This window comes from Sphaerodactylus townsendi, linkage group LG06, assembly GCF_021028975.2.
Source record: "Sphaerodactylus townsendi isolate TG3544 linkage group LG06, MPM_Stown_v2.3, whole genome shotgun sequence".
In the NCBI taxonomy this organism is placed as follows: domain Eukaryota; kingdom Metazoa; phylum Chordata; class Lepidosauria; order Squamata; family Sphaerodactylidae; genus Sphaerodactylus; species Sphaerodactylus townsendi.
In genome coordinates this window covers 84,474,681-84,496,837 of record NC_059430.1, presented here as the reverse complement: position 1 = coordinate 84,496,837, position 22,157 = coordinate 84,474,681, and the positions used below count along the sequence as shown (strand labels likewise).

Below are 22,157 nucleotides of genomic sequence, written 5' to 3'. Positions count from 1 at the left end.
CTTAGTCAGATACAAGACTTTCTTTTACAGTTTGTCAAATGATTCTAAGCAGAACCTGTTAGAATCTAATACATTTCTTTGCTAGAGAGAATCATTTTGAATTGCAGAATTTAAGTAATAGTTCTCTACTTGACACGTAAATTTGAAAAATCTACATCTGTCCCTTACATTAATGCAATTCACACATTATGAAGTATATATGGTGGATATGGGGTCCACACTCTGTGTAACAAATATAAATTGCAAATTCATCTCAGTTTCCTTGTATGCAGTGCTTAAATATGGATTGAAACCATGGTGGAAATGGAGGAGGTAGCTTCAGCTGGTCCGGTGCCCCCCCCCCCCCCCCCTACAGCCTGAAATGATCTTGGGGTAGATGTTTATTTAAATAATATGGTTTTTACCAGAGGATTTTACCCACTAGGGTTGTTTGTTTTAGCTCAGGAAAGTGGCACTAGGAGAAACCTGGAATCTCTCTTCCATGCACGTATGATGCAAATCTAACATCATTTGAGAAAAACAGGCAACTCACATCTGACTGTATGGCCTCAGACCCATCCCATGTTCTCCATAGTGTGTCCATTGGCCCTATATTTTTGCTTGTGAAAATGTGTAAAGATCATTCTCATGCTCTGGATCAGTTCTGTTATATACTGTCATGAACTCACTGTTGTCTAACATTCATTGCTTCATCAAGGATGAATGATATTGAGGCTGTTTGCTTAGCACATGTCAAAAGATTATAGTCAGCACCCGAGTTTAGCTTCCTTCCTTGTTCCCTTTTCCCAACTTGAAACAGCCTCGGGAGGATTATTTGGGGAAACTCGCATGTTCCCTGGGTTTCCCTAACAGGTCCAAAGTTCCCTTCAGATTGTTTCAGGCTGGGAAAATGAAGCAGGGGAAAGGCTGAAGCCCCTTCTTGATGTGCATTGTGGGAGGAGAACTCTTATAACACACATGATAGTGTTATGTCTGATGCAGGATGGGGGACCCCAGACCCGTCTTATGCAGCCTGTCATCTATTTTGCTGCTCCTGGCCAGCAAAATGTTGTATTAATTATTAGGTCAAACGTATTTGCCTCCTTAATCTGCAAGTTTTGAGGCTTCAGGGGAACCTGAAGAAGAGAGTAGTGACATCTTATGGAGAAGTGACTCTGCTAAGATTAACACACTGTTCCTTTGTTCTTTATATAGAGGCATAATCAACCCATTCCCTCCTTCAAAGTGTATCAGAACTTCTCCGCTTCAGTGTATCCACATTGCTGAAGGTCACACTAAGGCTGTGCTGTGTGTTGATTCAACTGATGATCTCCTCTTCACTGGATCAAAAGGCATGTTATCTCTCTCTTTGGTATTATGTAACTTACGTAATTATCCATATTCAACAAATAGAGGTAGTAAAGGAGAGCCATCCAATCTGTATTAACATTTGTGTGTTGAGGCTTCTGAAGACTGGGCCATCTATAGGCAGAAAGATCTGAAGAAGAGAGAAATTGAATACTCAGTGAAGGAGAAGCTCTTGGCTGCCTTCCTCTGGCAGTTCATTACTTGTGATATGAGTTTGGATACCTACAACTCCTTTGTCTATCTTGACAAAGAAAAAGTTTCTATGGTACATTGATGAGAAATTATTTTTTTGTGGCCAAATCCGTAGTATTTGGAATGTCAACTAGAGACTTACAGGTATGGAAGCGAACATCATCATAGAACAAAGCTCAAACAGAACTTTCAGATTGCCTTACAGTGAAGTTCACACATTCAAGTGAATGATCAAGTGATGTGTGTATGTGAACCAAACCTAAATGTGATCTTATGTATGTTTTAAATTGTTAGCTGTCTTGGTGGCCCTTCTGAGGGCCAAAAGATAGGACACAAATTTTATAAGTTAATAATACATAAATAGGGGACAGTGACAGAATACTTATAAGATTCCACTGGTGGAACCGAGCTGTTCCACCGGGCCTTTGGGAAGACTGGCCGCTGATGGCGCCCCCCCCCCTTTTTTCTTCCTTTTATAACATCTGCGGATCCTACCGTTCCTCCCTCCTCTTCTTTTTGAGGATCTGTTAGTAGGATGCCATCTATTTATATTCGACTGAACGCTGCTTTTAATGGGGTAGTTTTAATACATATAGAGCCACTGTTTAAAACTTATTTATTCCAATTTGATATTACTGATTTTATTGTGTGCTCTACTTCTATGTTTTGTTCACCGCCCTGAGCCCTTTGGGGGAGGGCGGTTTATAAATACAATAAATAATAATGATGATGATGATGATGATGATGATGATGATGATGATGATGACGATGATGATGATGATGATGATGATGATGATGATGATGATGATAAAGGGGTCTTTCCTTATCTTCTTTATTTTTTCCTTTTCTTTATCTTTGGCTGTTTCCGCACGGGCAGTAAACAGCACCCCAGGGATGGCAAAAATGCTGTCCCTGGGAAGCTGTTCACCTGCCTCACCGCCCCCAAGCGGCATGAAGACACCACTTTTAAACCTTGCTCGTTGAACGAGGTTTTCCAAAAGTGGAGCCTTCCTGCCGGCGCAGTGCGAACCGCACCGGCGTGAGGGCGCCGCTTTTGGCCCCTCTGGTGTGTGCAAGAGACTTACCTTGCCTTCCTGTGCAGCTTGGGACAGCTGAAAAGACACGCCCATGCTGCCCTCAGGTCAGAGGGCAACGTGGGCATGTCTTTTCAGTCATCCCGAGCTGCGCAGGAAGGCAAGGTAAGTCCCTTGCACACCATGGAGCCACCCCTGTGGGCAGCAGCAGCATTGAGACTGCCCACATGGAACTGTGCAAGCAGTTCCCGACGCTCCACCGGCTAACTTTAAGCCGGTGGACAGCTGCTTCCTCGGCCGTGCAGAAACGGCCTTTATTTTTAAATTAACTATAATTATATTATATAATAACTTTTATTACAGATTTTTAATTTAATTAACTTTCAGTCAGGAGGCAGACACTTTTTAGTTTATTTTTTGAAAAAAAATTATGATTGTGCTTTAATCATTTGATATGCTTTATTTAAATGTACTATGTAATTAATCTTCTATGCAGGAGTATTTCAGGTTATATCAACACTAATAGAGGTGGTAGCTGTACTTTTAGCTGTACTTTTCTTAGAAAGTTAAATATTAATCTACCGAGGTAGGATGGCACATGATCAGTATTTAAATTGATGTAACCTTGGATAACCCTGATAACCCTAGTACATGAGAGTGAAGAGTAAGTAACAATCAATAAACTCCAAAATATACATTAATCCAGTCTGTAATATGAACTACTAGTGTGGACTTTACAGGCAAAAATCTTTCCAGCTGCTTGGTAACTGAGAAGCATTTGAAACTGTATGCCCTTAAACTTTATCTAGCTATCTTTGCAAATCCATTGTAAGTCTTTGAAGAATTTCCGTTAAATGTCCGTGGCATTCATTTTTGTTTCCCTCTCTGAGCATTTGCACCATTATTTTCTCCAGTGGTTTTTGGATGTGGGATTATTAGACCCAAACTTTTACTGGATCCAAAATGCCGAATACCTACACCAGTAAATGGGTGCTTTCAGTGTTTTTCAGATATCCAAAATTGTTTGGCTCCATTAAAATCTATGGGAAATTTGGGGGACTGTTTTCAAGGTAGAGGCACCAAATTTGCATCATAACTGCAGCTGACTCTCCTTAGAAGAACTGTAAGGTTAGGTGAAGTTTGGGTCAGGTTGTTCTGTTTTATACACACCCCAAAGGGGTTACCCTCATCTATTCAGTGGAGTTTTCAATTGTTTCCAATGGAAGATTGGGCCCTTTGGGGGCCCATACAATTGAACCCCCTAACCCAAACTTCCCCAGAGAGTCACCTGTAGCTATGCTGCAGATTTTGTTTCTTTACCTTGAAAAAAGCATGAAGCAATGAGATAGAGGAGAGCCAGGACTGGCTCTTGACTTTGGTGGGAGAGATCCTTTTTTGAAGAAATAAATAGGTACCAGGAAGTCCATTGGCAAGTGCCATGGCACTCATGGGCATCATGTTAGGAATCGCTGGTCTGTTGTAATTGTGTGGAGTTCACTAAATTTAACGATATCTATTGATAGTTGTGTGATTTCACAAACTTGAAAGTTATCTCTGCATTGGGCATAACTCTGCAGTACTATTCACTTTCTTATTCTTGTATGTATTTAGATCGCACTTGTAAAGTATGGAATTTGGTGACTGGACAGGAAATAATGTCTTTGGGTGGCCATCCCAACAATGTTGTTTCAGTAAAATACTGCAATTATACTAGCCTGGTCTTCACAATCTCGACATCTTATATTAAGGTGTGGGACATCCGTGATTCTGCAAAGTGTATCCGAACACTAACGTAAGTTGTAACTTTAAAGGACAATTTTTAAAATGTTTAAGTTTGACTAATAGTTTAGTACTTGGAACAAGAAAGGGTGAGAAGACTGTAAATAATGTCTAACTTCTAGCTGATATCCTTCAACCTTATTTCTGTTCATTTGAATGCATCCATTAATTTGAAGCCTGTGCTAATTTAAGATGGATAGCTTCAAGAAATTACAGTATTGCCTAGCATGAGATGGAAAGGAGGTACAGGAAAGCTTTTTCAGATGTTCGTCACCCATTTTAATACAGAACTAGGTACATTGTAATTAGATACCTGAATACTGCTGCAAAATTGTACTAGCAAAAATGTCTGTGGCCGTTTCCGCACGGCCCATTTATGACGGCCTGGGGGCGCCAAAAAAGGCGCCCCCAGGCCGCCGTTCGCACAGGCGCCGCTGCTGCAACGCAGCAGCGGCGACCTGTTCTTCCCTCCCCAGGGTGGCGTCAAGCCACCCTAAACAACAACCCTTTAAAGGGTTGTTGTTTGAGGCGTCTTCCCTGCGGCAGCGGTGCGAACAGCGCCGCCGGAAAGACGCTGTCTCAATCTCCGCCCCACTCACGGTGTCCTCCTTGTCGCCTGCGAGGCGTGCAGCCCGCCCACACTGTCCTCCGACCTCCAGGGGTCGGAGGGCAGCGTGGGCGGGGCTGTAACGCCCTGCAGGCGGCAGAGGCGGCTCCGTCGCGGAGCCGCCTGCCGGCCTCCGTCGCGGAGCCGCCTACCGGCCTCCGCTATCGCCCGTTAAATGCTTGCATGCGCAAAGCGGGCTTCCTGCGCCGCCGCACTCTTTGGGCGGCGTGGGGGCGGCAGGAGGCCGTGTGGAAACGGCCTGTGTCTTTGGCAGTAGTTTGAAGGGACACTGAGTATGTATAGGGGGTACATATGTCTTTTATTGAGGGCTGGTATGTGGGGATTCTTTAAACATGAACAAAAGTGATTACTTGAATTAATTAGAAAAGTCATGGGGTGGGATCATTTCATTTCTTCTCTGTGTCTTTGGATCTGAAGGGCTTGTTATGATTTTCCTTTTCACCAGTTCAGGATATTTGAGAGAGCCTAGGTGTATCTATATAAGTGTTTGTTATACAAACGTATTGGAATATCCATTCTGAAAGCTTACATGCTTTTAAAAGCAATATTTCAGCACCCACATTCTGTTTGTTGTCTGTTCCTATTGCAAGAAATGTGCTTTCAAGGATATTAAATGTCACTGAGGGATTCTTTGTCCTTGTATAGCATTATTAACTTTCTTCCTACTTTTTGTCAAATGAAGGTCTTCAGGCCAGGTGATACCAGGTGATGTGTGCTCTGGAAGTGCTAATAGAATGGTGACCATTCCAGCCGGGGAGAACCAGATAAATCAGATAGCCCTAAACCCAACAGGCACTTTTCTCTATGCAGCTGCTGGAAATGCAGTGAGAATGTGGGATCTGAAAAGGTAACATTTTCCAGATCATTTACTGAGATGTCAAGCTATCACAAGCGATGGGGCCATGGTGTTATAGCCCGCAATGTCTGCCACTCAGTACTTGCCATGCTCATAGAGGACAAGAGACAGCCATGTTCACTCTGGGCAGCACTCGAACATTTATGGTTGTGTGGGAGCTGCTGCCTGGAAACGTCTTTCTTTGCTTCCTATATGAAAAGCTGTAGACTGTGTGGTAGGGATCAGTTCAGCTGTCCCTCCCCATGCCTGTGTTCACCACGCTTGCAAAGGAGGGCAAAGTTGCTATACAGGGGAACCTTACTGCATCATATGAGAAAGAACACAGTAGCTTCTGCTCATGTAGTTCCTGGTCTACAGTGATATTTAGATAACACTGCATAGATGTAGATGGATTTTTTCTCTTAATGTCCCTTAGGTGCACATTTTTCTTGTGACATTTTTCAAATCCCCAACCCCACCCCATCACAATTACATTACCTGTGTAAGGTCCACCAATTACATTACCTGTGTAAGGTCCACCATGCATGTGTCATATAGTCAACCAGGGGAGGGGGGGGATTGGAACATCTGTTATAAGTACAGCTCCCATTTTAATACAGCAATTCCTGGACAAGGAAAGATGAGCGGGGAAAAAAGCATTTAACCTGCAAGTAACTTTATTGCCCAAGCGAAATTCAGACTAGAAATAAGAAATTGGCATGGAAGGTGAAAAGGCAAGAGCTGACATCAAGAAAAACACCACAGGACCAACTGGTAAATAACAGGAGATGGGAGAATTAAGAGGGGGGAAGCAGAAAATAAGTTAAATTAGCGAAGGACAGCAAAATAGGGGAAGGTACGTACATCATATCTCGCCTTTCCTGAAAAGGATGGATCCGTTGTTGCATTGTTTGTGATGACTGGCAGAACTTTGGATAAAAGTATAGATCAGAGAGTTCAGGAAACCTCTGTTATGGGCCTGACCTTGATCCAGTATCAAAGTCTCTCAATGTCTGGTAATTTTCATACGTGGTCAAGAAGAAGAAAATAATACTAGCACCTGGAGGAAGCAGAAAGAAATAAAAAGGAATGTCATCTTTCTTTGAAACTGGATGTTCCTCTCGTATGAATTTTGTAGGGAATTTATTCCATCAGTTTGTGCACAGACCAGTAGTGGTCTGGGTGGGGGGGCAATCTGAGGCAGCCTTTCCCTTACTTTCTAAGCATTCTGAAAGAACTGGCTGTCCTGAGAGGAAGATAGGAGATAGTCAGGCCATCAGCTCTTGAAGAGGCAAGCAGTGGTCTGAGAGAATTTCTGTTTGTCTTGTATTTTAGCATTTTGTCTTGAACCATCTGCCCAGGAGGTGTCTTGATGTCCATATCTGACTTGCTCTTTCTCATTAAAATTATTATGTCTAAAGCTCTGTTATGCCCTAGTCATGCTGTAACTATTCCTGCATTTCTTCTAGATTTCACTCTACAGGAAAATTAACTGGACATCTGGGCCCTGTCATGTGCCTTACTGTAGACAGCATGTCCAATGGACAGGATCTCATCATTACTGGCTCAAAGGACCACTATATAAAGGTATTGTCTCTCATGTCTTTGGCATCTTATTACTAGAACAGTCTGTGGTTTCTGTTGTTTTTTTCCTATTCTCTCCTTTATTCCCAGATCAAACTATGAAGATCACTAACTGGAGCTTGCTTCTGGGTTTTTTAGAGATCAAAGATTTATTACAGTCTTCTAACCTCATATCTGCAGGAAAAAAGTTTATTCCTTTCTCAAGTAAAAAAGGGTCCTTGCTTCTGGCACTTTCCTTTCAATGACGAAATGAACAGTTTCATTGATGAACTGAATAGGTTCTTTGCTGTGTTAACTCTATTCAGTACACCTATCTACATGTTTGCCATGTCAAGGAGGGGAGATGGGGAGATAAGTGCAGGAAATTAACATGCAGACACATTATTTGGCAAAATAGCTGGCCGCAGCTGGTGACTGAATTCAGCCTCAAGGAGCTAATGTGCAGCATAGGAATGGATCCTAGCATCTGGCAACCCATTTGTCAACCTGATAAGCACCTTCCCACCTGCTGGGAAAGGAACCAAGATGTAGCAAGTCCTGAGATCCCCCCAGGGGCTGGCCTTTGTGTGAGTCTCCCTTTACCACCTGGGGGTATAGGTCAACCAGCATCTTCCCCCGCCAAAGGCATGCAGCAACAACAAGGGGGGCAGGAACAAAAGCCTTTCACCCACACAGCCCATGTAGCCTGGCTGCAGGTACCAACCGCCATTCAAGGAACCCAGTTACCACAAGGGACCTGCCAGTGCAGAGCTCCTAAGCCACCTCTGAAGTTTAGACTGCCACTAAGTACACTGCTCTTTCAGGAACCCAGCTCCCACCACTAAACCCCCACCCCCACCACCACAACAGCAGAGCAGGCTGTGCTGCTTCTGACATGGGGAGCAATGTCAGCCAAGCCATGGTGCTTCCACTGACGAGGAGGAGTGAAGAGAGTCTGGGCTGCATCAAAGACCAAGCCTTTTGCCTATCTCAGTAGACAAGACTGACATTGATGGACCAATGGTCTGATTCATAAGGCAGCTATGTGGATTCATGTGTTCAACGGCTGAGAATATTTCACTTATGAGAAACTAAAAAGGGGTACGGAATTGCACAATTGGTTATTTGTGTGATAAATGAAAGCATGACAAATCCTCTAGAAAGAGTTTGGCACACTGTGATACAATGGTGGTAATAATAGCAATTGTTCTGTTTTTTTAAAAAAATACAAAACTCATTTGACATGCAGACTGTATTGTAGATTTATTTCAGGTAAGGCTTCACACTTTACTGAATTTATGAATGATTAAATTTACTTAATTGGGGCTGCTATACTGTTCCAAATATTTTGCAGGAATTGGCATAGTACTGCATTTTTGGGTTATGTTTCCCAGTTTACATTTTCCTGCCAAGTTCAATCTGAAATGTATTTTTACTGTTGTAGATGTTTGATGTCACTGAAGGAGCACTTGGAACTGTAAGTCCTACACACAACTTTGAGCCTCCCCATTATGATGGCATTGAAGCTCTTACTATTATGGGAGACAGTCTTTTTAGTGGATCCAGAGATAACGGCATAAAGAAGTGGGATCTGGCCCAGAAAGACCTCATTCAGGTACTGTTAGGAAAGCTGAGCAAGTGGACATATAAACTCTGTACACTGTAACTTTCTGTTAGTCAGCATGAGCTGTTTGTCAAGAACTGCGTTCTGGAGCTGTCCAGAATCTGCTGTTTAACAATGAAATCCTAAGCACAGCTATACCTTTCCAAGTGCATTTTCAGTGGACTAAGAAGGGTGTAACTCTGCTCAAGATGGTACTGTAAATATATTTTTGTTTCAGACATGATGTTAGGGTCCAGAAATGTCAGTCCTGGCACTTGTTTCTGATATGGAATTTACTTTACTTAGTTGATAGATTAGGTATGACTTGTAGATTGTCGATGACATGTGTCACATTCATGGTACTGTCCTGTGATGTGGCTGCTGTTAGAATCCTGATGAATTCCCAGCTCTTCTTTTATGTATTTATAAATATTCATACTCCACCTTATACCAGCGTCTCTAGGTGGCTTACAGGTTTAAAAACATTAAAAACCCACAATAAAAACATCTTAAATATAACCATTAAAACAACAATGTAAAAAGTCCCCCTTCCCCTACCCCACCCCAGACGAACAGCTATAGAGGGGGTTGCCAGGGAGGCTAGCCAAATGCTTGGGCAAAGAGGATGGTCTTTACCATGTCCCTAACCTATAAAAGAGTGGGCACATGGCGAATCTCTGAGGAGAGATTATTCCGGAGCCCGGGGGCAATTATGAAGACAGTCCTCCTGCATGGCCTTGCCCTCCCTTCCGCACCTCAGTGGGGGGAGGTACCATTAGGAGTGCCTCCCCCTGTAATCCCAGTGCCCCGGCACGTACACATGGCTTCAGGCATTCCTTCAGGTAGGCAGGGCCCAAGCCATTCAGTGCTTTGTACATCAGTGTTAACTCCTTGAATTGGGCCCAGGAGTGAATCAGTACTGGCAGTGCAGTTGCTTAAGGACCAGCAGTGCAGTTGCTTAAGGACCGGCATGCATCTGGCCAACAGCCAGCTGTCCCATGCTGAACCAACTCCAGCTTCTGGATCATCTTTAAGGGAAGCTCCACATAGAGCCCATTAGAGTCATCCAAATGAGAGGTTACCAGATTATGTAGCACTGTGCCCACGCCCCCTTTGCCAAAAATAGGCAGAGCTGATGAACCAGACTGAGCTGGTGGAACGCCCTCATCGCCACCTTTGAACCTGAACCTCAGAGGACAGCAATGAATCCAGAGAATCCCCAGATATCACATGCAGTCCTTCTGGGGCAATACAACTCCACCCAGAACTGGGTGTCCTGTGATCTTGCAAACTCAGGAGCCTGGAACACAGAGAACCTCTGTCTTGTCTGGATTCAGCCTCAGTTTGTTGGTCATCATCCAGCCCATAACTGCTCCAGGCAATGGTCTGGAACACAGAGAGCCTTTTCTGACTCTGATGAAATAGAAGTAGAGCTGGGTGTCATCCACATATAGTGTAAGTGACAGGACCAACCCTGGGAAATCCCACAAGGGAGCTCACTGGACTGCGAGTATGAATGCTATCTTCTGGAACTGACCCTGGAGGTAGTGCTTCTCAATCCCATTTCCCAGAGCTGGTCCAGCAAAATACTATGGTCTATCAAAAGCCACTGAGAGATCAAGGAGAATCAACAGGGTAGAATTCCCCCTGTCTCTTTCCCTATAAACCAGTTTCTCCCAAGTAAGCCTACATTTGAGCTTCCCACACAGTTTCCAGGACTTTGCACCAAAATGGAATGTTGGTCATTTGGCAATAATTACCCAGCACCATAGGATCCAAGCTGTTAACCATTCTAAATAACTCTGCTGGATGGCTACTTGTGGACACAGTGTGGGCAAAGAAATGCATCTTTGCTGCCACCATTACCACTTGGTGGTGGTAATAATGGGCTTTAATCAGAATCAGGTCAGATCCGCAACACAATTTCCACCACCTGTGCTCAAGCCAGCACCCCTCCTGCCTCATTGCCCTCAGATCCTCAGTATAACATGGGGCCTAAAGGGCTCTGCCAGCTGGACTAGACGGCTCAGGAGCGATCACATCAATGGCCTTCACCATTCCAAAGGGCGACCAGGACTTTGACAAGAGCACCAGCCATGTTGCCAGGAAAATCCCCCAAATTCCTTGGGATTCCACCAGGGTTGGACCATTGTAATTGGTCTACACTACAGCCCAAACTTCACCAGGTAATGATCTGTCCATGAAAAGGGACTAACAGATTACCTCCAACCCACCCTGTCACAAAGACCAGTTGAGTGTGTCAAGCCAAAAACAAACTGAGACAGACCCATGATTGCCATGGTGGCCATGAGGTCTTAAGCTAGACCCTCAGAAACATCCTCGACATGGTGATCAAAATCCTCTAGAGCAACTGTACTGGGAGCCTCCAACACCACCTCTGAGGTTGCCTTTCCCCCATCTCAGGCAGGGTGGCAGCAGGATGAGCAGTACACCCTATCCCAACCCTCAAGTCAGTTTTTTAAAAGTATCTTTTTAAGTGGATCTTTTAGCCCTCGTGACTGCAGAGAATATATATGATTGTACACTAATAAAATGTTAAGAAATAAGGAAAAAGCAGGGAAAAAAGGTAGATGTGTTTTACTTACATTCTGTATAAAATCTATTAGTGTGGATCCAGCCTTCCTCCAAGGAGCTTTCCTCCAACTTGAGTGTCCCTTCAGCAGGAGGAAGAACTATTTAATTTGAAGTAAACATCCCTATACTGGAGGAAGACTTCAAACTTTGAGCACTGGAGTAGTGGAGGAGTAGGAGCCACAAGAAGTGACTTTTTAAAAATTGAGGCTTGCAGTTTTTAAATGTGCTTGTTGTAGAAAATATCTTGCCTTTTGTAAGTTATCAATCTTGTTCATACAAATGAATGAATGGATGCACTTAAATTGTGCCATATAGTCTGTACTTCATTATATTTTCTGATGAGGCTTTCCAAATTAAGTTTTGTACTCTAAGTCTAGGTGGTGGTGGTTTCTCAGCCTGATTGTGTCCTGTGTCTTTTCAGCAAGTTCCAAATGCCCACAAAGACTGGGTATGTGCTCTGGGACTAGTGCCTGGTTCCCCTGCCCTCCTCAGTGGCTGCCGGGGAGGTATTCTGAAGCTTTGGAATATAGATACATTTGCACCAATAAGTGAGTTGAAAGGACATGACAGTCCTATCAATGCCATCTGCACGAACTCCAGTCAGATCTTCACAGCATCCGAGTGAGTTATTTTCAGGTTTCCTACATGCTGGTCATGGTTAGAATGAAATTTTGAGTTGTCTACTGAAATATTGTCGGGGATTTTCACTGCTTTTCACCAAATGCAGAAATTCAAAGGGTTTTTTTTGCAGCTGGGTGGTTCAGCTCTTCTACACATTTGGGGTTATAACAGACTGTAGAAGGATGCAAAAAAAAATGTGAAAGTGCCACTTAATATTTCACACATCCTCCTACAAAAAAAATGGATCAAATTTTCTGTAGTGTTTGGTGCATTGTGAGCTTTTAAAATATGAGCACTTCAATCAAAGGGAGACGAAAACATTACTCTCTAAGGTATTTATTATTTGCTTTCCCCCATATTCTGAAAATATGGTTAACCCAACAATACTTTTGTTGTTGTTTTTATGTGACTGAAATGGGAGTCTGTTTCACCCTAATAGTACATCAGCAGAGTGAATTTTTTTTTAACCAACTGTGGTTTACCCTCTATTTTTGCATTATGAGATGATTTTGTATTGATAGCTTTATGTTTTAAGCTACTTGAATGATAAAACAAAAAAATTAACAATTGTACAAGTAAGGGCAGTGGGGGATGGCAGCAGTGTGCTATTTAGATGGGGCAGGTCTTCTGTCTTATGGTGACTCATTGAATTCATGATCTCCAAAAACGTCCAATCAGCATTAACAGCCTTGCTCAGGCTTTGAAAACAGAGACCCGTGGCTTGCTTTATTAAGTCAATTCATCTGTTTGGTCTTTATCTAATAAATTGGGCAGGTTTATAAAATAGGTATTTGCCTGAAACAAATAGGGGTACACTTATCTTCCAGGGGCATGGACTATTGGCTGCATAGCATACGTGGCGAATTGTGCTCAAGGTATAAGAGGCGTTTGGCGGGATCTGGGGCCCAGCTCTCTGGCGGTTTGTGCATGGGGGACTGATCGTTAGCTGGGGGGCAGCGGGAAAACACCCGCTTTAGTGGAACCTCCTTAGGAGGTTTGGGGTGTAGCAAGCCAAGGGGTCACCTTCCCAGACGTGGGCTTATATGGCTTGCGCCCCTGGCAGCAAAGGGTCTTCAGGAAGTGGCGACCGCCCATCTGGAATCTTACAGCTGCTCCAGTGTGTGTGTATAATTTTTCATCAGCAGGCGTGCTGTGAAAAATTTAGGTGTCTGGGGGACAGAAGATCAGACCCCCATGCTGCGCCTTACGCTTTGTTTACCTTGAACCAATTTTTTGTTAATAAAATGTTTTACCACTCTAAAAATGGTTGCAATGCTCATAATTTCTCGAAAGGTTAGGAGGGCTATCAGCTACTTCCCTCATGCAGCAAATAAATATTTTTGTGTTGGTGGTAGGCAGAGAGAACCAACCAACTATTTGCAGATTTTCAATAACTTTCCAGCATAGTTGTCTGGATACCATTATTAAAACTTAATTGTCATTGAACTTCATGAGAGTTACATTCAGCATAGTTTAAGTAAATAAAGTTCACTTATGCATTGATGTTAAAATATGAAACATTTGCTCTCATTTAAGAAAAGTTTGCTAGTTGTGACATTTCAGGAAAATGAATTATTCTACTTAGTAGGGAGGTCTCTAGAAATGAAATATTCAATGTTTACCCCAAAGAAATGTTTACCCCAAAGAGTGAGAAAAGACCCACCATGCAGTATGTGAGCCCTCCACAAGTCATACTGAAGTTGTAGGGACTTTGGCTCTGAGTTGTAATTTGAAATCCTCTCCTGGAAGATATCACGACAGCACCACTACAATCCATCATTGTTCTTCATACCCTGTGTGTCCAGGGCATTTTAGGAATCACATTATCCAGCTCCAGCTCATAATTTATGGACAAATTTAAAATTGTGTACATTATAGCTTACTTCTAGCCCTTATTTTTATTTAGCCCAAAACAACTGTAGAAGAAGAATTTGGATTTATACCCCACTTCCAGTAAAGAGACTCAAAGGAGCTTACAAACTCCCTTCCATTCCTTTCCCCACAACAGACACCTTGTGAGGTAGGTGGGGCTGAGAGAGTTCTGAAGAACTGTGACTACCCCAAGGTCATCCAGCAGGAATGTAGAAGTGGGGAATGTAGGAGTTGTGATAGAGCTGGAGCTGAATATCATTTTGTGGAGGCAGACAGGGATGGGGAAACAACCTAGGAAAAGCCCCTCACTGTGGCCTGACCCTACCCTCAAGGAAGGGAGGCAGGCCACAAAGCTTGCCTACCCACAAAACGGGAAAGGCACCTGTTTTGTGCTGACTGGGTCCTGCCACCCTCATACAGGCCCTTCTTAAAACTAGGCAGGTGGGGCATCAGCCCACCGGGAGAAGTCTCATTGGTACTAATGGCCAATCTGCTCCTCCCATTTTACTTCATTCATTACCAAGGTCATTCTGGTCTTCTAGCCTCAAGAGAAAAAAATTACTGCCTAGCTTTTTGGCTTTCCAAGTGTTTGTCCGCTTTAGGTATGCCCATCTAGCAAGCTGTGATATGTTAAATCTATTGTTCTTATGTTGGTGAGAGATACTAGCATAATCAAAACTGGTGCTTGGGAGAAAGAGATGACTCACGTCTTGTAATTTCCCTTCTGCCAGTCTTTTACATCACATTGTAGCCTCTGGAGCTTGTGTTGACTTGTGGACCCAGTTAATAAAATATTGAAATGGCTTCTAGGGTGGAGGGCCTTTCTCCATATCCTTCTGTCAGCTGGTTAGTGGAAGGTTCAGAGAGGTGACTGTCCATTCCCACTCTAATCACCACTTTCCCTCCAAAGCACTTCCTTCTCTTTAATCATGAGGGGAGAAACTTGGATCCAATGTGGAGAATGAAATTTCCCTACCTATGAAACTCAGGTCCCTTTTCTATTATATAATCCTGATGCACAAACACATTTTCAGATTCCACCTGCTTTAAGGAGTGATTCAATTGCAGAGGTTGATTTTTTAATTCCTGGCCATATGGATTAACAACATATTTCTCTATACAGCCACTTATTTTAATTATTTTGATTGTTTTGTAGTGATCGGACTGTCAGGATCTGGAAAGCTCCGAGTAGCTTGGATGGACAGATCTCAGATCCTGGAGATACAAGTGAAGATGTTGCTAGTAATTAAACAGGAGTTTTAACATATGACATCTCAAGCTATGGTGAAGCAGTATATATTCTTCCTGAAAGCTGCTTTGCAGTGAATAGGCAATCAGGGAGAGAAAACGGGAAGATACAGCTTATCTCTACTGTTAAGTGTGTTGTATTCTGCTAAAACTGCTGCCCTTAAGAATTGACCTGTGTACTATATTAAAACACTAGTCTGTTGGTAATGTATGCTTGTTTCACATATAATGGCTGGATTTGTGTGCACAAGTAAGCCTCGTAAGTTAACAAACTGGATGTCTGTTGGTATGAATGGCAGTCTTAAAAACTATAACTGGAGAATTAAAACATGTACCTCACTTCCTGACCTTTCTTTCCACCAAACTTCATTTCATGGTTGTATGGACTGTATTGTTGAATCTATTGCCTCCTTTCTATGGCCTTCAATAGAAGAGAATTGGGAATTCTGTAAAATTTACTTCTGTTTTGCTGCTGTTAAAGATGTTAAGACTGGAGGAGAGGGGGAAATCTTTGAAACAGATTACTGACCTGATTATGTTGTGGTAACAAAGATGCTGTAGGACCTCTGTTAACTGTTAGCATATTTTGGTGTTGACCAAAGTTTTGCAGCTACATATACTTTGTGCTCAGACCTAGAACTTAAATATTATTGAATTGCTGTTAACTTTTGATTAGTCTTTTGCCTACAGCAGTATTCTTAATGCCCTTACAAAAAATTAATCTATTTTTCTAATGGATTGTTTCTAGCATCTCACATATTTTTTGTTTAAAACAAACACCATACACAACACAATGTTTTTCCGTTTAATCTAGTTTGATAATGCTGCTAAATATGTTTTAAAATATGTTGCTCATGAGCCTTGTCAGTTACTTAAAAGAACTGCACCACCTGTATCAACAAAGGCTGTGTAAATATATTGGTTGTAAAAAGAGACTCTCTTAACAGTGTGCCTGCATGAATATTGAGCAAGAGGGATGTATAATTTATCAAACTTTTTGGGATGTTAATTTTGTAAATTCAGCAAGTTTTAAAAGTTTATAATACATTCAGGAACAGTGTTGAATTGTTTTCTTGGGTTTTGCTGGAAGAGAACATGGGACTGTAAATGTACAGCTTGTAGTAGTTGATGCTTAAATTAAAAACAAAAGAATGTGACAGTTTGACTTCTTGCTTTTCTGGCTCGAACAACATAGGTAAATGAAACTCAATGAAACTGCCAAGGCCCATATATCATGTAACAAAGATTTTTGTTTTCTGCTGCAAATCAGGAATAGTCAAACTAAAAATATCCTACACATCTGTTATCTAATGTTTTGTTGAGAATCCTTCCTAATTAAGAGGCAAGCCCCAACAGTGTGTCTGTGTGTGATTATTTATCTTTACATAGTGAGTAATGTAACTATTTCAGTAAAAAATGATATAGTACTTTGGAGTTTCTTATGGACTTTTCCAACACTAAAGTGATCTTAGAAGTTGAAAACAAAGCTATCCTTCTAGGTCAGTCATTTTGAGTGGAAGTAATGTTAAATTAGAAGTAAAGCCTTCCTTACCTTCATTCAAGTTTTCCCTTTGCTTCCAATTTAAAGAAGAGGATCAGATATAAGCAGAGGCGTAGCGCCAAGGGGTGGGGCGGGGGTGCACGATGCACTGGGCACGCACCCCTGCATGGACAGGGCGGGGCATTCCAGGGCGGACGGGCTTGGAGGGGCACAGGGCGTGTGCGCACTTCCCCCTTGCTCTGTCCCTGGATATATGTGACCAACAGTGCATTCCTGTGCTGCCCTTCTTTAATCAAAGTCCAGTGAAATTAATAGGCATAGACAGGAGAAATGCTAAACGTGGGTTGCACTGTGAGGTGTACATATAAATAAAGCCTCTTTTTGTCTCCTTTTTTCATTTTTGTCCTAATCTTTTCAAGAGCGTGGGGTAAAGTCCCAGTCAGACTGAATGAGATGCATGGCCCACTGGAAATAAGAATTGAGCAGGTTTTGTGAGGGGCAGAATGTTGTGGTTGCTGTCTGTGACCCCCCGTTGAACAGCAGGCTTTCTCTTCATCTTTGCCACCTGCAGTCTGAGAGAGGGAGAAGTATGGACTACCCTGCTCCTTCTCTGAAAGAGCGTGCGGGGTACCCCAGGCATCCTTCTCTCTCTAGTCTAAATTGAGGAATCTGCTAGCCTGTTAGGCCTCTGATTTGGACAAAGAAAGGATCTATAGCAGGGGTAGGGAACCTGCGGCTCTCCAGATGTTCAGGAACTACAATTCCCATCAGCCCCTACCAGCATGGCCAATTGGCCATGCTGACAGAGGCTGATGGGAATTGTAGTTCCTGAACATCTGGAGAGCCGCAGGTTCCCTACCCCTGATCTATAGCATCCCTCACCACCAACTTCCTGCCATTGCTGTTTCTTTGAGCTCAGGAGTCAGCGGTTGAGCCTCCTCATTGACTGCCCTCTTCTGCCCTTTTGAAGCAGATGCTGCATTTCATGCTGGCCCTTTTGGGTTCTATGTGTAAAGGATTCAATAGTGTTGATGGTGAAGTAACCTTGAGTGCATTCCACAGCCCGGGCGATGGGCCAGATGCATCGGCGGAGACTTTATCTCTGCGCGGGAGATGAAGCCTCTGTTCCCATGGGAAGCAGGAAGGGGGGATGGGGTGACTGGTATTATAACCTGTGCTTCTGGCGGGAAGTGTCATTCCTGCCACTGCGTGTACTTGAGCTTTCTAAGATGTCTTAATAAATGGACTTTTACTCTCAAAGCCTTTTATTTCTGCGTCTATGGAATTCCTTACATTGTGGCAGGAATCTTAATTCATCTATACTCCTGTGTAGTGGACCTCTTGTCTTGCGATGGAGAGGTTGAATGTTACTGCGGAAGGTGCGGTAGCCCCCAAAGAGGGCTCCGACCTTTCCCTTCTTGATTTGGAGGAACCGGCAGGAGAACGGGCCTCGCTGGTGGCTCTTTCCCGTCCTCGTATCAGCACGAGTCTTCCTTTACTCCGTTGGAACGAGGGACGTGACGACGACCTTGAGTCGTTTGGGGCGCTGTCTATGGATCGAGCGCCTGTGGATCGGATCTCTACCCGTTTTCATGTGGATTACAAACCTCAGATGCAACCTGTCATGGAGGAGACGGGCTTGACCACCTTTCATGCGGCAACCCAGGAGTCCATTGAACGATTCCTGGACTCTCAGATTTTGGAGATGCTCCCACAGAACCACCGCGGCACAGCACTTCGCCCCGTCCAAAGGAGACCAGGACTACACCTGGAATTGAGGTATCCGTATCGCTTCCCAATCGGACCCCCCTGATCCTGGGCCAGCGACCGCACCTGAGGTGCCTCGGGGAGCCACCGGTGGCTGCGGCGGCTACGGTGTCTCCGATGCCTCGCTTCCAGACGACGAGGAGTCCGAAGAAAGCCTGCCTTCCCAGCCGGACCGGGTTCCTCTCCCATCGAGGGAGGACTGGGATGAGGAAGTGGGACGACTCGAGAAGCCCAAGCGGCATGGAACCGTGAACGCCAGTTATGGGAGGAGGAGCGGCACAGTTGCAGCAAGAGAGCTAAAACCTGCAGAGGGACCGGGAACAGCAACGCAAAGAAGTCCAGCTCGAAGTTGGACCGCAAGCCAAAGACGCCAGCTTCCAACGACAATATGCCCAGAAATCGATCAGTCCATGATAAAGTCCTGGAACAGTCCAGACTGGATTTACAACGGCAACGCGAAAGCGTTCAGGCTCTGCGCACGCAAAGTGAGCTCTACTGAAGCCCTTAAACGGGACGAACTGGCTAAATTGAACGAGAAAAGGCTGCTTTGCATGCTAATTCAGGATGCATTGGCCTTCGCAAGGAGAGGGATCTGGCTGCGTTGGAAAGGGAGCTAAGGAGGCAGCAGACCGGGAAGCCCCAAGTTGGAGTCTATGCTGTTACTGATCATGCCGGGCGCCAGGGGCCACTGCATCTGGGTCCTGCCACCCAAACGCCAGCTGCACCGCCAGCTGCACCGCCCGCATAACAGCTGCCTGCCCAACCCGGGCTCAACCCGCGCAACCACCTCCTCAGCAGGCACCAAGAGCCGTCGAACGCGGCTCCTATCACCCCCCGATACCAGCCCGTTTTGATGGGACCGCTTCCAAACTTCCCTACTTCATCTTACAACTCAATGCCCACTTGGAAGACTATGATGATCTATACCGGTCTGAACGCGAAAAAATACGGGACATCGGCTCAGTCCTGGATGGGGCAGCAGCCGAATTGGTTCGTTGACTGTTTTGGATTTACAGGATGAGGACTCTCGCACAGTGCCCGCATTCCTCCAAGCTTTAAGAGCTTTCCAAGATCCAGGCGCCGAGAATGAAGCCATCCGTACGATCAAAACCATCCGGCAAGGCACCCGCCAGCTTGCAGAATTTGTCCGTGACATTCGTGCGGCGGACTCACGCCTTCCTCCTGCGTGGCCTGAACTCATGAAATGCGAATACTTCGCAGATGCTGAGGGCAGCAAGCTACGTGAAACGGTGTTTCTAATTCGAGTTCCTCGTACCATTGCGGATTGGATCCAGTTGGGGTCTCAAGTGGCGTCTCGTTTGGAATATGCTCGTCAAGGGAGGCCGCCACGCCCTAAAACCACTACTGTGTCCACCAAGTCAAGCCCAGCCGCTCCTACCTGAAAACCACCTCCGACCGCCGCCGCCGAATTTGGGTTGTGTCTTTACTGCGGAGGGCCAGGTCATCTAGTCAGCCAACTGTCCCAAGAAGCAAAAACCAACGACCCCAGCTCCGCGCACTCCGCCTGCCAAACCACCACGCAGGTCAGGGTCAGCCTCCCACTGGCTCGCCCAAAGCGGTGACCGAAGGCTGACCCAGAGGGGGGGAAGCAGCTGTTTGCCTTTCTTCAGCCCCCATGGACATGGGCCCGACTCCTGACGCGGTGAGTGAAGGCAGCGCCCCCATTACTGTTCAAGCATTTCTGGCCAACCCCGCTAAACACACTCGCATTATAGCCTCGCCCTTGTGGATTCCGGCTGCTCCCACTGCTTAATGCGCCCCAGGTGGCAGAGGAGCTGGGTCTGGACCTAATTCCACTGGCTAAGCTCCATACCATTCACCCAAATGGACGGCAGCCTCGGAAACGAAGGACCGGCCCAGTTCAAAACACAGCCGGTTCTCCTCCGCTATACCGACCATTGGGAGAAAATTAGTTTCATTTACCAGTGGCCAAACACTCCATAGTTTTGGGCATGCCTTGGTTGTTGTTACATGACCCAAAATTCATTTGGAAAGACAGGATCCTAGAATTCACTGACCCTCCCTGCGGTGAACACATGAATTGGGAAGAAAACCCAACGCCTCCTGACACACCCCCCTCTCTGGCTTCCTCAGTGATTGCTCCCGATTCTATTGGCATCCCACCTGCATATCAAGATCTAGCCAGAGTTTTCAGGAGCAGGAATGTGATCAGTTGCCACCCCACAGAGACACTGACTGTAAAATTGTCATACAACCAGGGGCGAACTACCCAAGGGTAGAATTCCACCGCATGAGTCCCAATGAGGAGAAGGAACTTCGTGCCTTCTTAGACAAGAACCTTGCTCGCGGTTTCATACGGCGGGCTACCAAACACACACACGCTGCTCCTGTTTTGTTTGTCAAAAAGAAAGATGGGTCTTTAAGGCTTTGCACAGATTATCGAGGTCTCAATGCGGTTTCCCTGTCCAATAAATATCCTTTGCCATTGATCAAGGACCTTTTAGATGCACTCGGCAAAGGACGCATTTTTACTAAATTGGACTTGAGAGAAGCTTACTACAGAGTCAGAATTGCTGAAGGATATGAACACCTGACTGCGTTTAATACAAAGTTTGGACAGTTTGAATACTTAATAATGCCATTCGGGTTAAGTGGGGCCCCCGGGGCTTTCTATGGCCCTTATCAATGAAGTTCTCCATGTCTTACTGTACAAGGGAGTTGTTGTATATTTAGATGACGTTTTAATTTACTCGAAAACAATAGCAGAGCATGAACTATTGGTTCGAGAGGTGCTGAATCGCTTGCTTGACAACTCTCTCTTTGCCAAACTCTCCAAATGCTGTTTTCATCAGACCTCCATTGACTATTTGGGTTACCGGATCTCGCCCGAGGGCTTAAAATGGATCCTGCTAAAATTGACGCAGTCCCTCCAATGGCCTGCCCCCACCAACCGCAAAGAACTCCAGTCGCTTCTTGGTTTTGCTAATTTCTATCATGATTTTATACCCCAATTTGCTGAACTGACTCTCCTCTCACAGACCTCTTACGCATCTAAGGGTAAGGGATCCACTGTCCGCCAAGCCCGGGGCCCCCCTTTTCTGGTCTGAAAAATGTCAAACAGCCTTTGAACTACTAAAATCTGCGTTTACCACCGAACCCATCCTAAAGCACCCTGACCCGGATCTCCCGTTTGTGGTTCACGTGGACGCCTCGGACAAAGCACTTGGGGCAGCCCTGTTGCAGAAAAAATAAAGATGGTAGACTGGTTCCGTGTGCTTATTTATCAAAAAAAAATTCTCTGGTGCCGAGCTCAACTGGACTGTGGGTGACAAAGAGACTGCGGCCATCAAAGCAGCACTCTCCACTTGGCGCCACTGGCTGGAGGGGGCTAAACATCCTTTTCAAGTTTGGTCGGATCATAAAAACCTGGCAGCTCTTTCCACCCCCCCTCAAGATGTCCGCAAAACAACTTCGTTGGGCCGACTTCTTTTCTCGTTTCTCTTTTACAGTCCATTTTTTCCCTGGGAAAACCAACAAACTGGCTGACGCGCTCTCGCGCCTACCCGAGGGGGGTGGAGCTGCCCACGAGA

The 22,157-nt window shown here is 44.8% G+C and overlaps 1 protein-coding gene across 14 annotated transcripts in view; it reads left to right on the top strand.

Moving 5' to 3' along the window:
• KIF21A (kinesin family member 21A) overlaps positions 1-16,474 on the top strand; it is a 124,252-nt gene extending 107,778 nt beyond the window's left edge. For all 14 annotated transcript variants that reach the window (XM_048501040.1, XM_048501042.1, XM_048501050.1 and 11 more), the window contains 7 exons: positions 1,195-1,331; positions 4,185-4,365; positions 5,663-5,827; positions 7,285-7,402; positions 8,823-8,993; positions 11,998-12,197; positions 15,226-16,474. In XM_048501040.1, the coding sequence (XP_048356997.1) occupies positions 1,195-1,331; positions 4,185-4,365; positions 5,663-5,827; positions 7,285-7,402; positions 8,823-8,993; positions 11,998-12,197; positions 15,226-15,319 (1,066 nt within the window). In that variant the 3' untranslated portion in view covers positions 15,320-16,474. The remainder of the gene's footprint in view (positions 1-1,194; positions 1,332-4,184; positions 4,366-5,662; positions 5,828-7,284; positions 7,403-8,822; positions 8,994-11,997; positions 12,198-15,225) is intronic.
• The last annotated feature ends 5,683 nt before the right edge of the window (positions 16,475-22,157 follow it).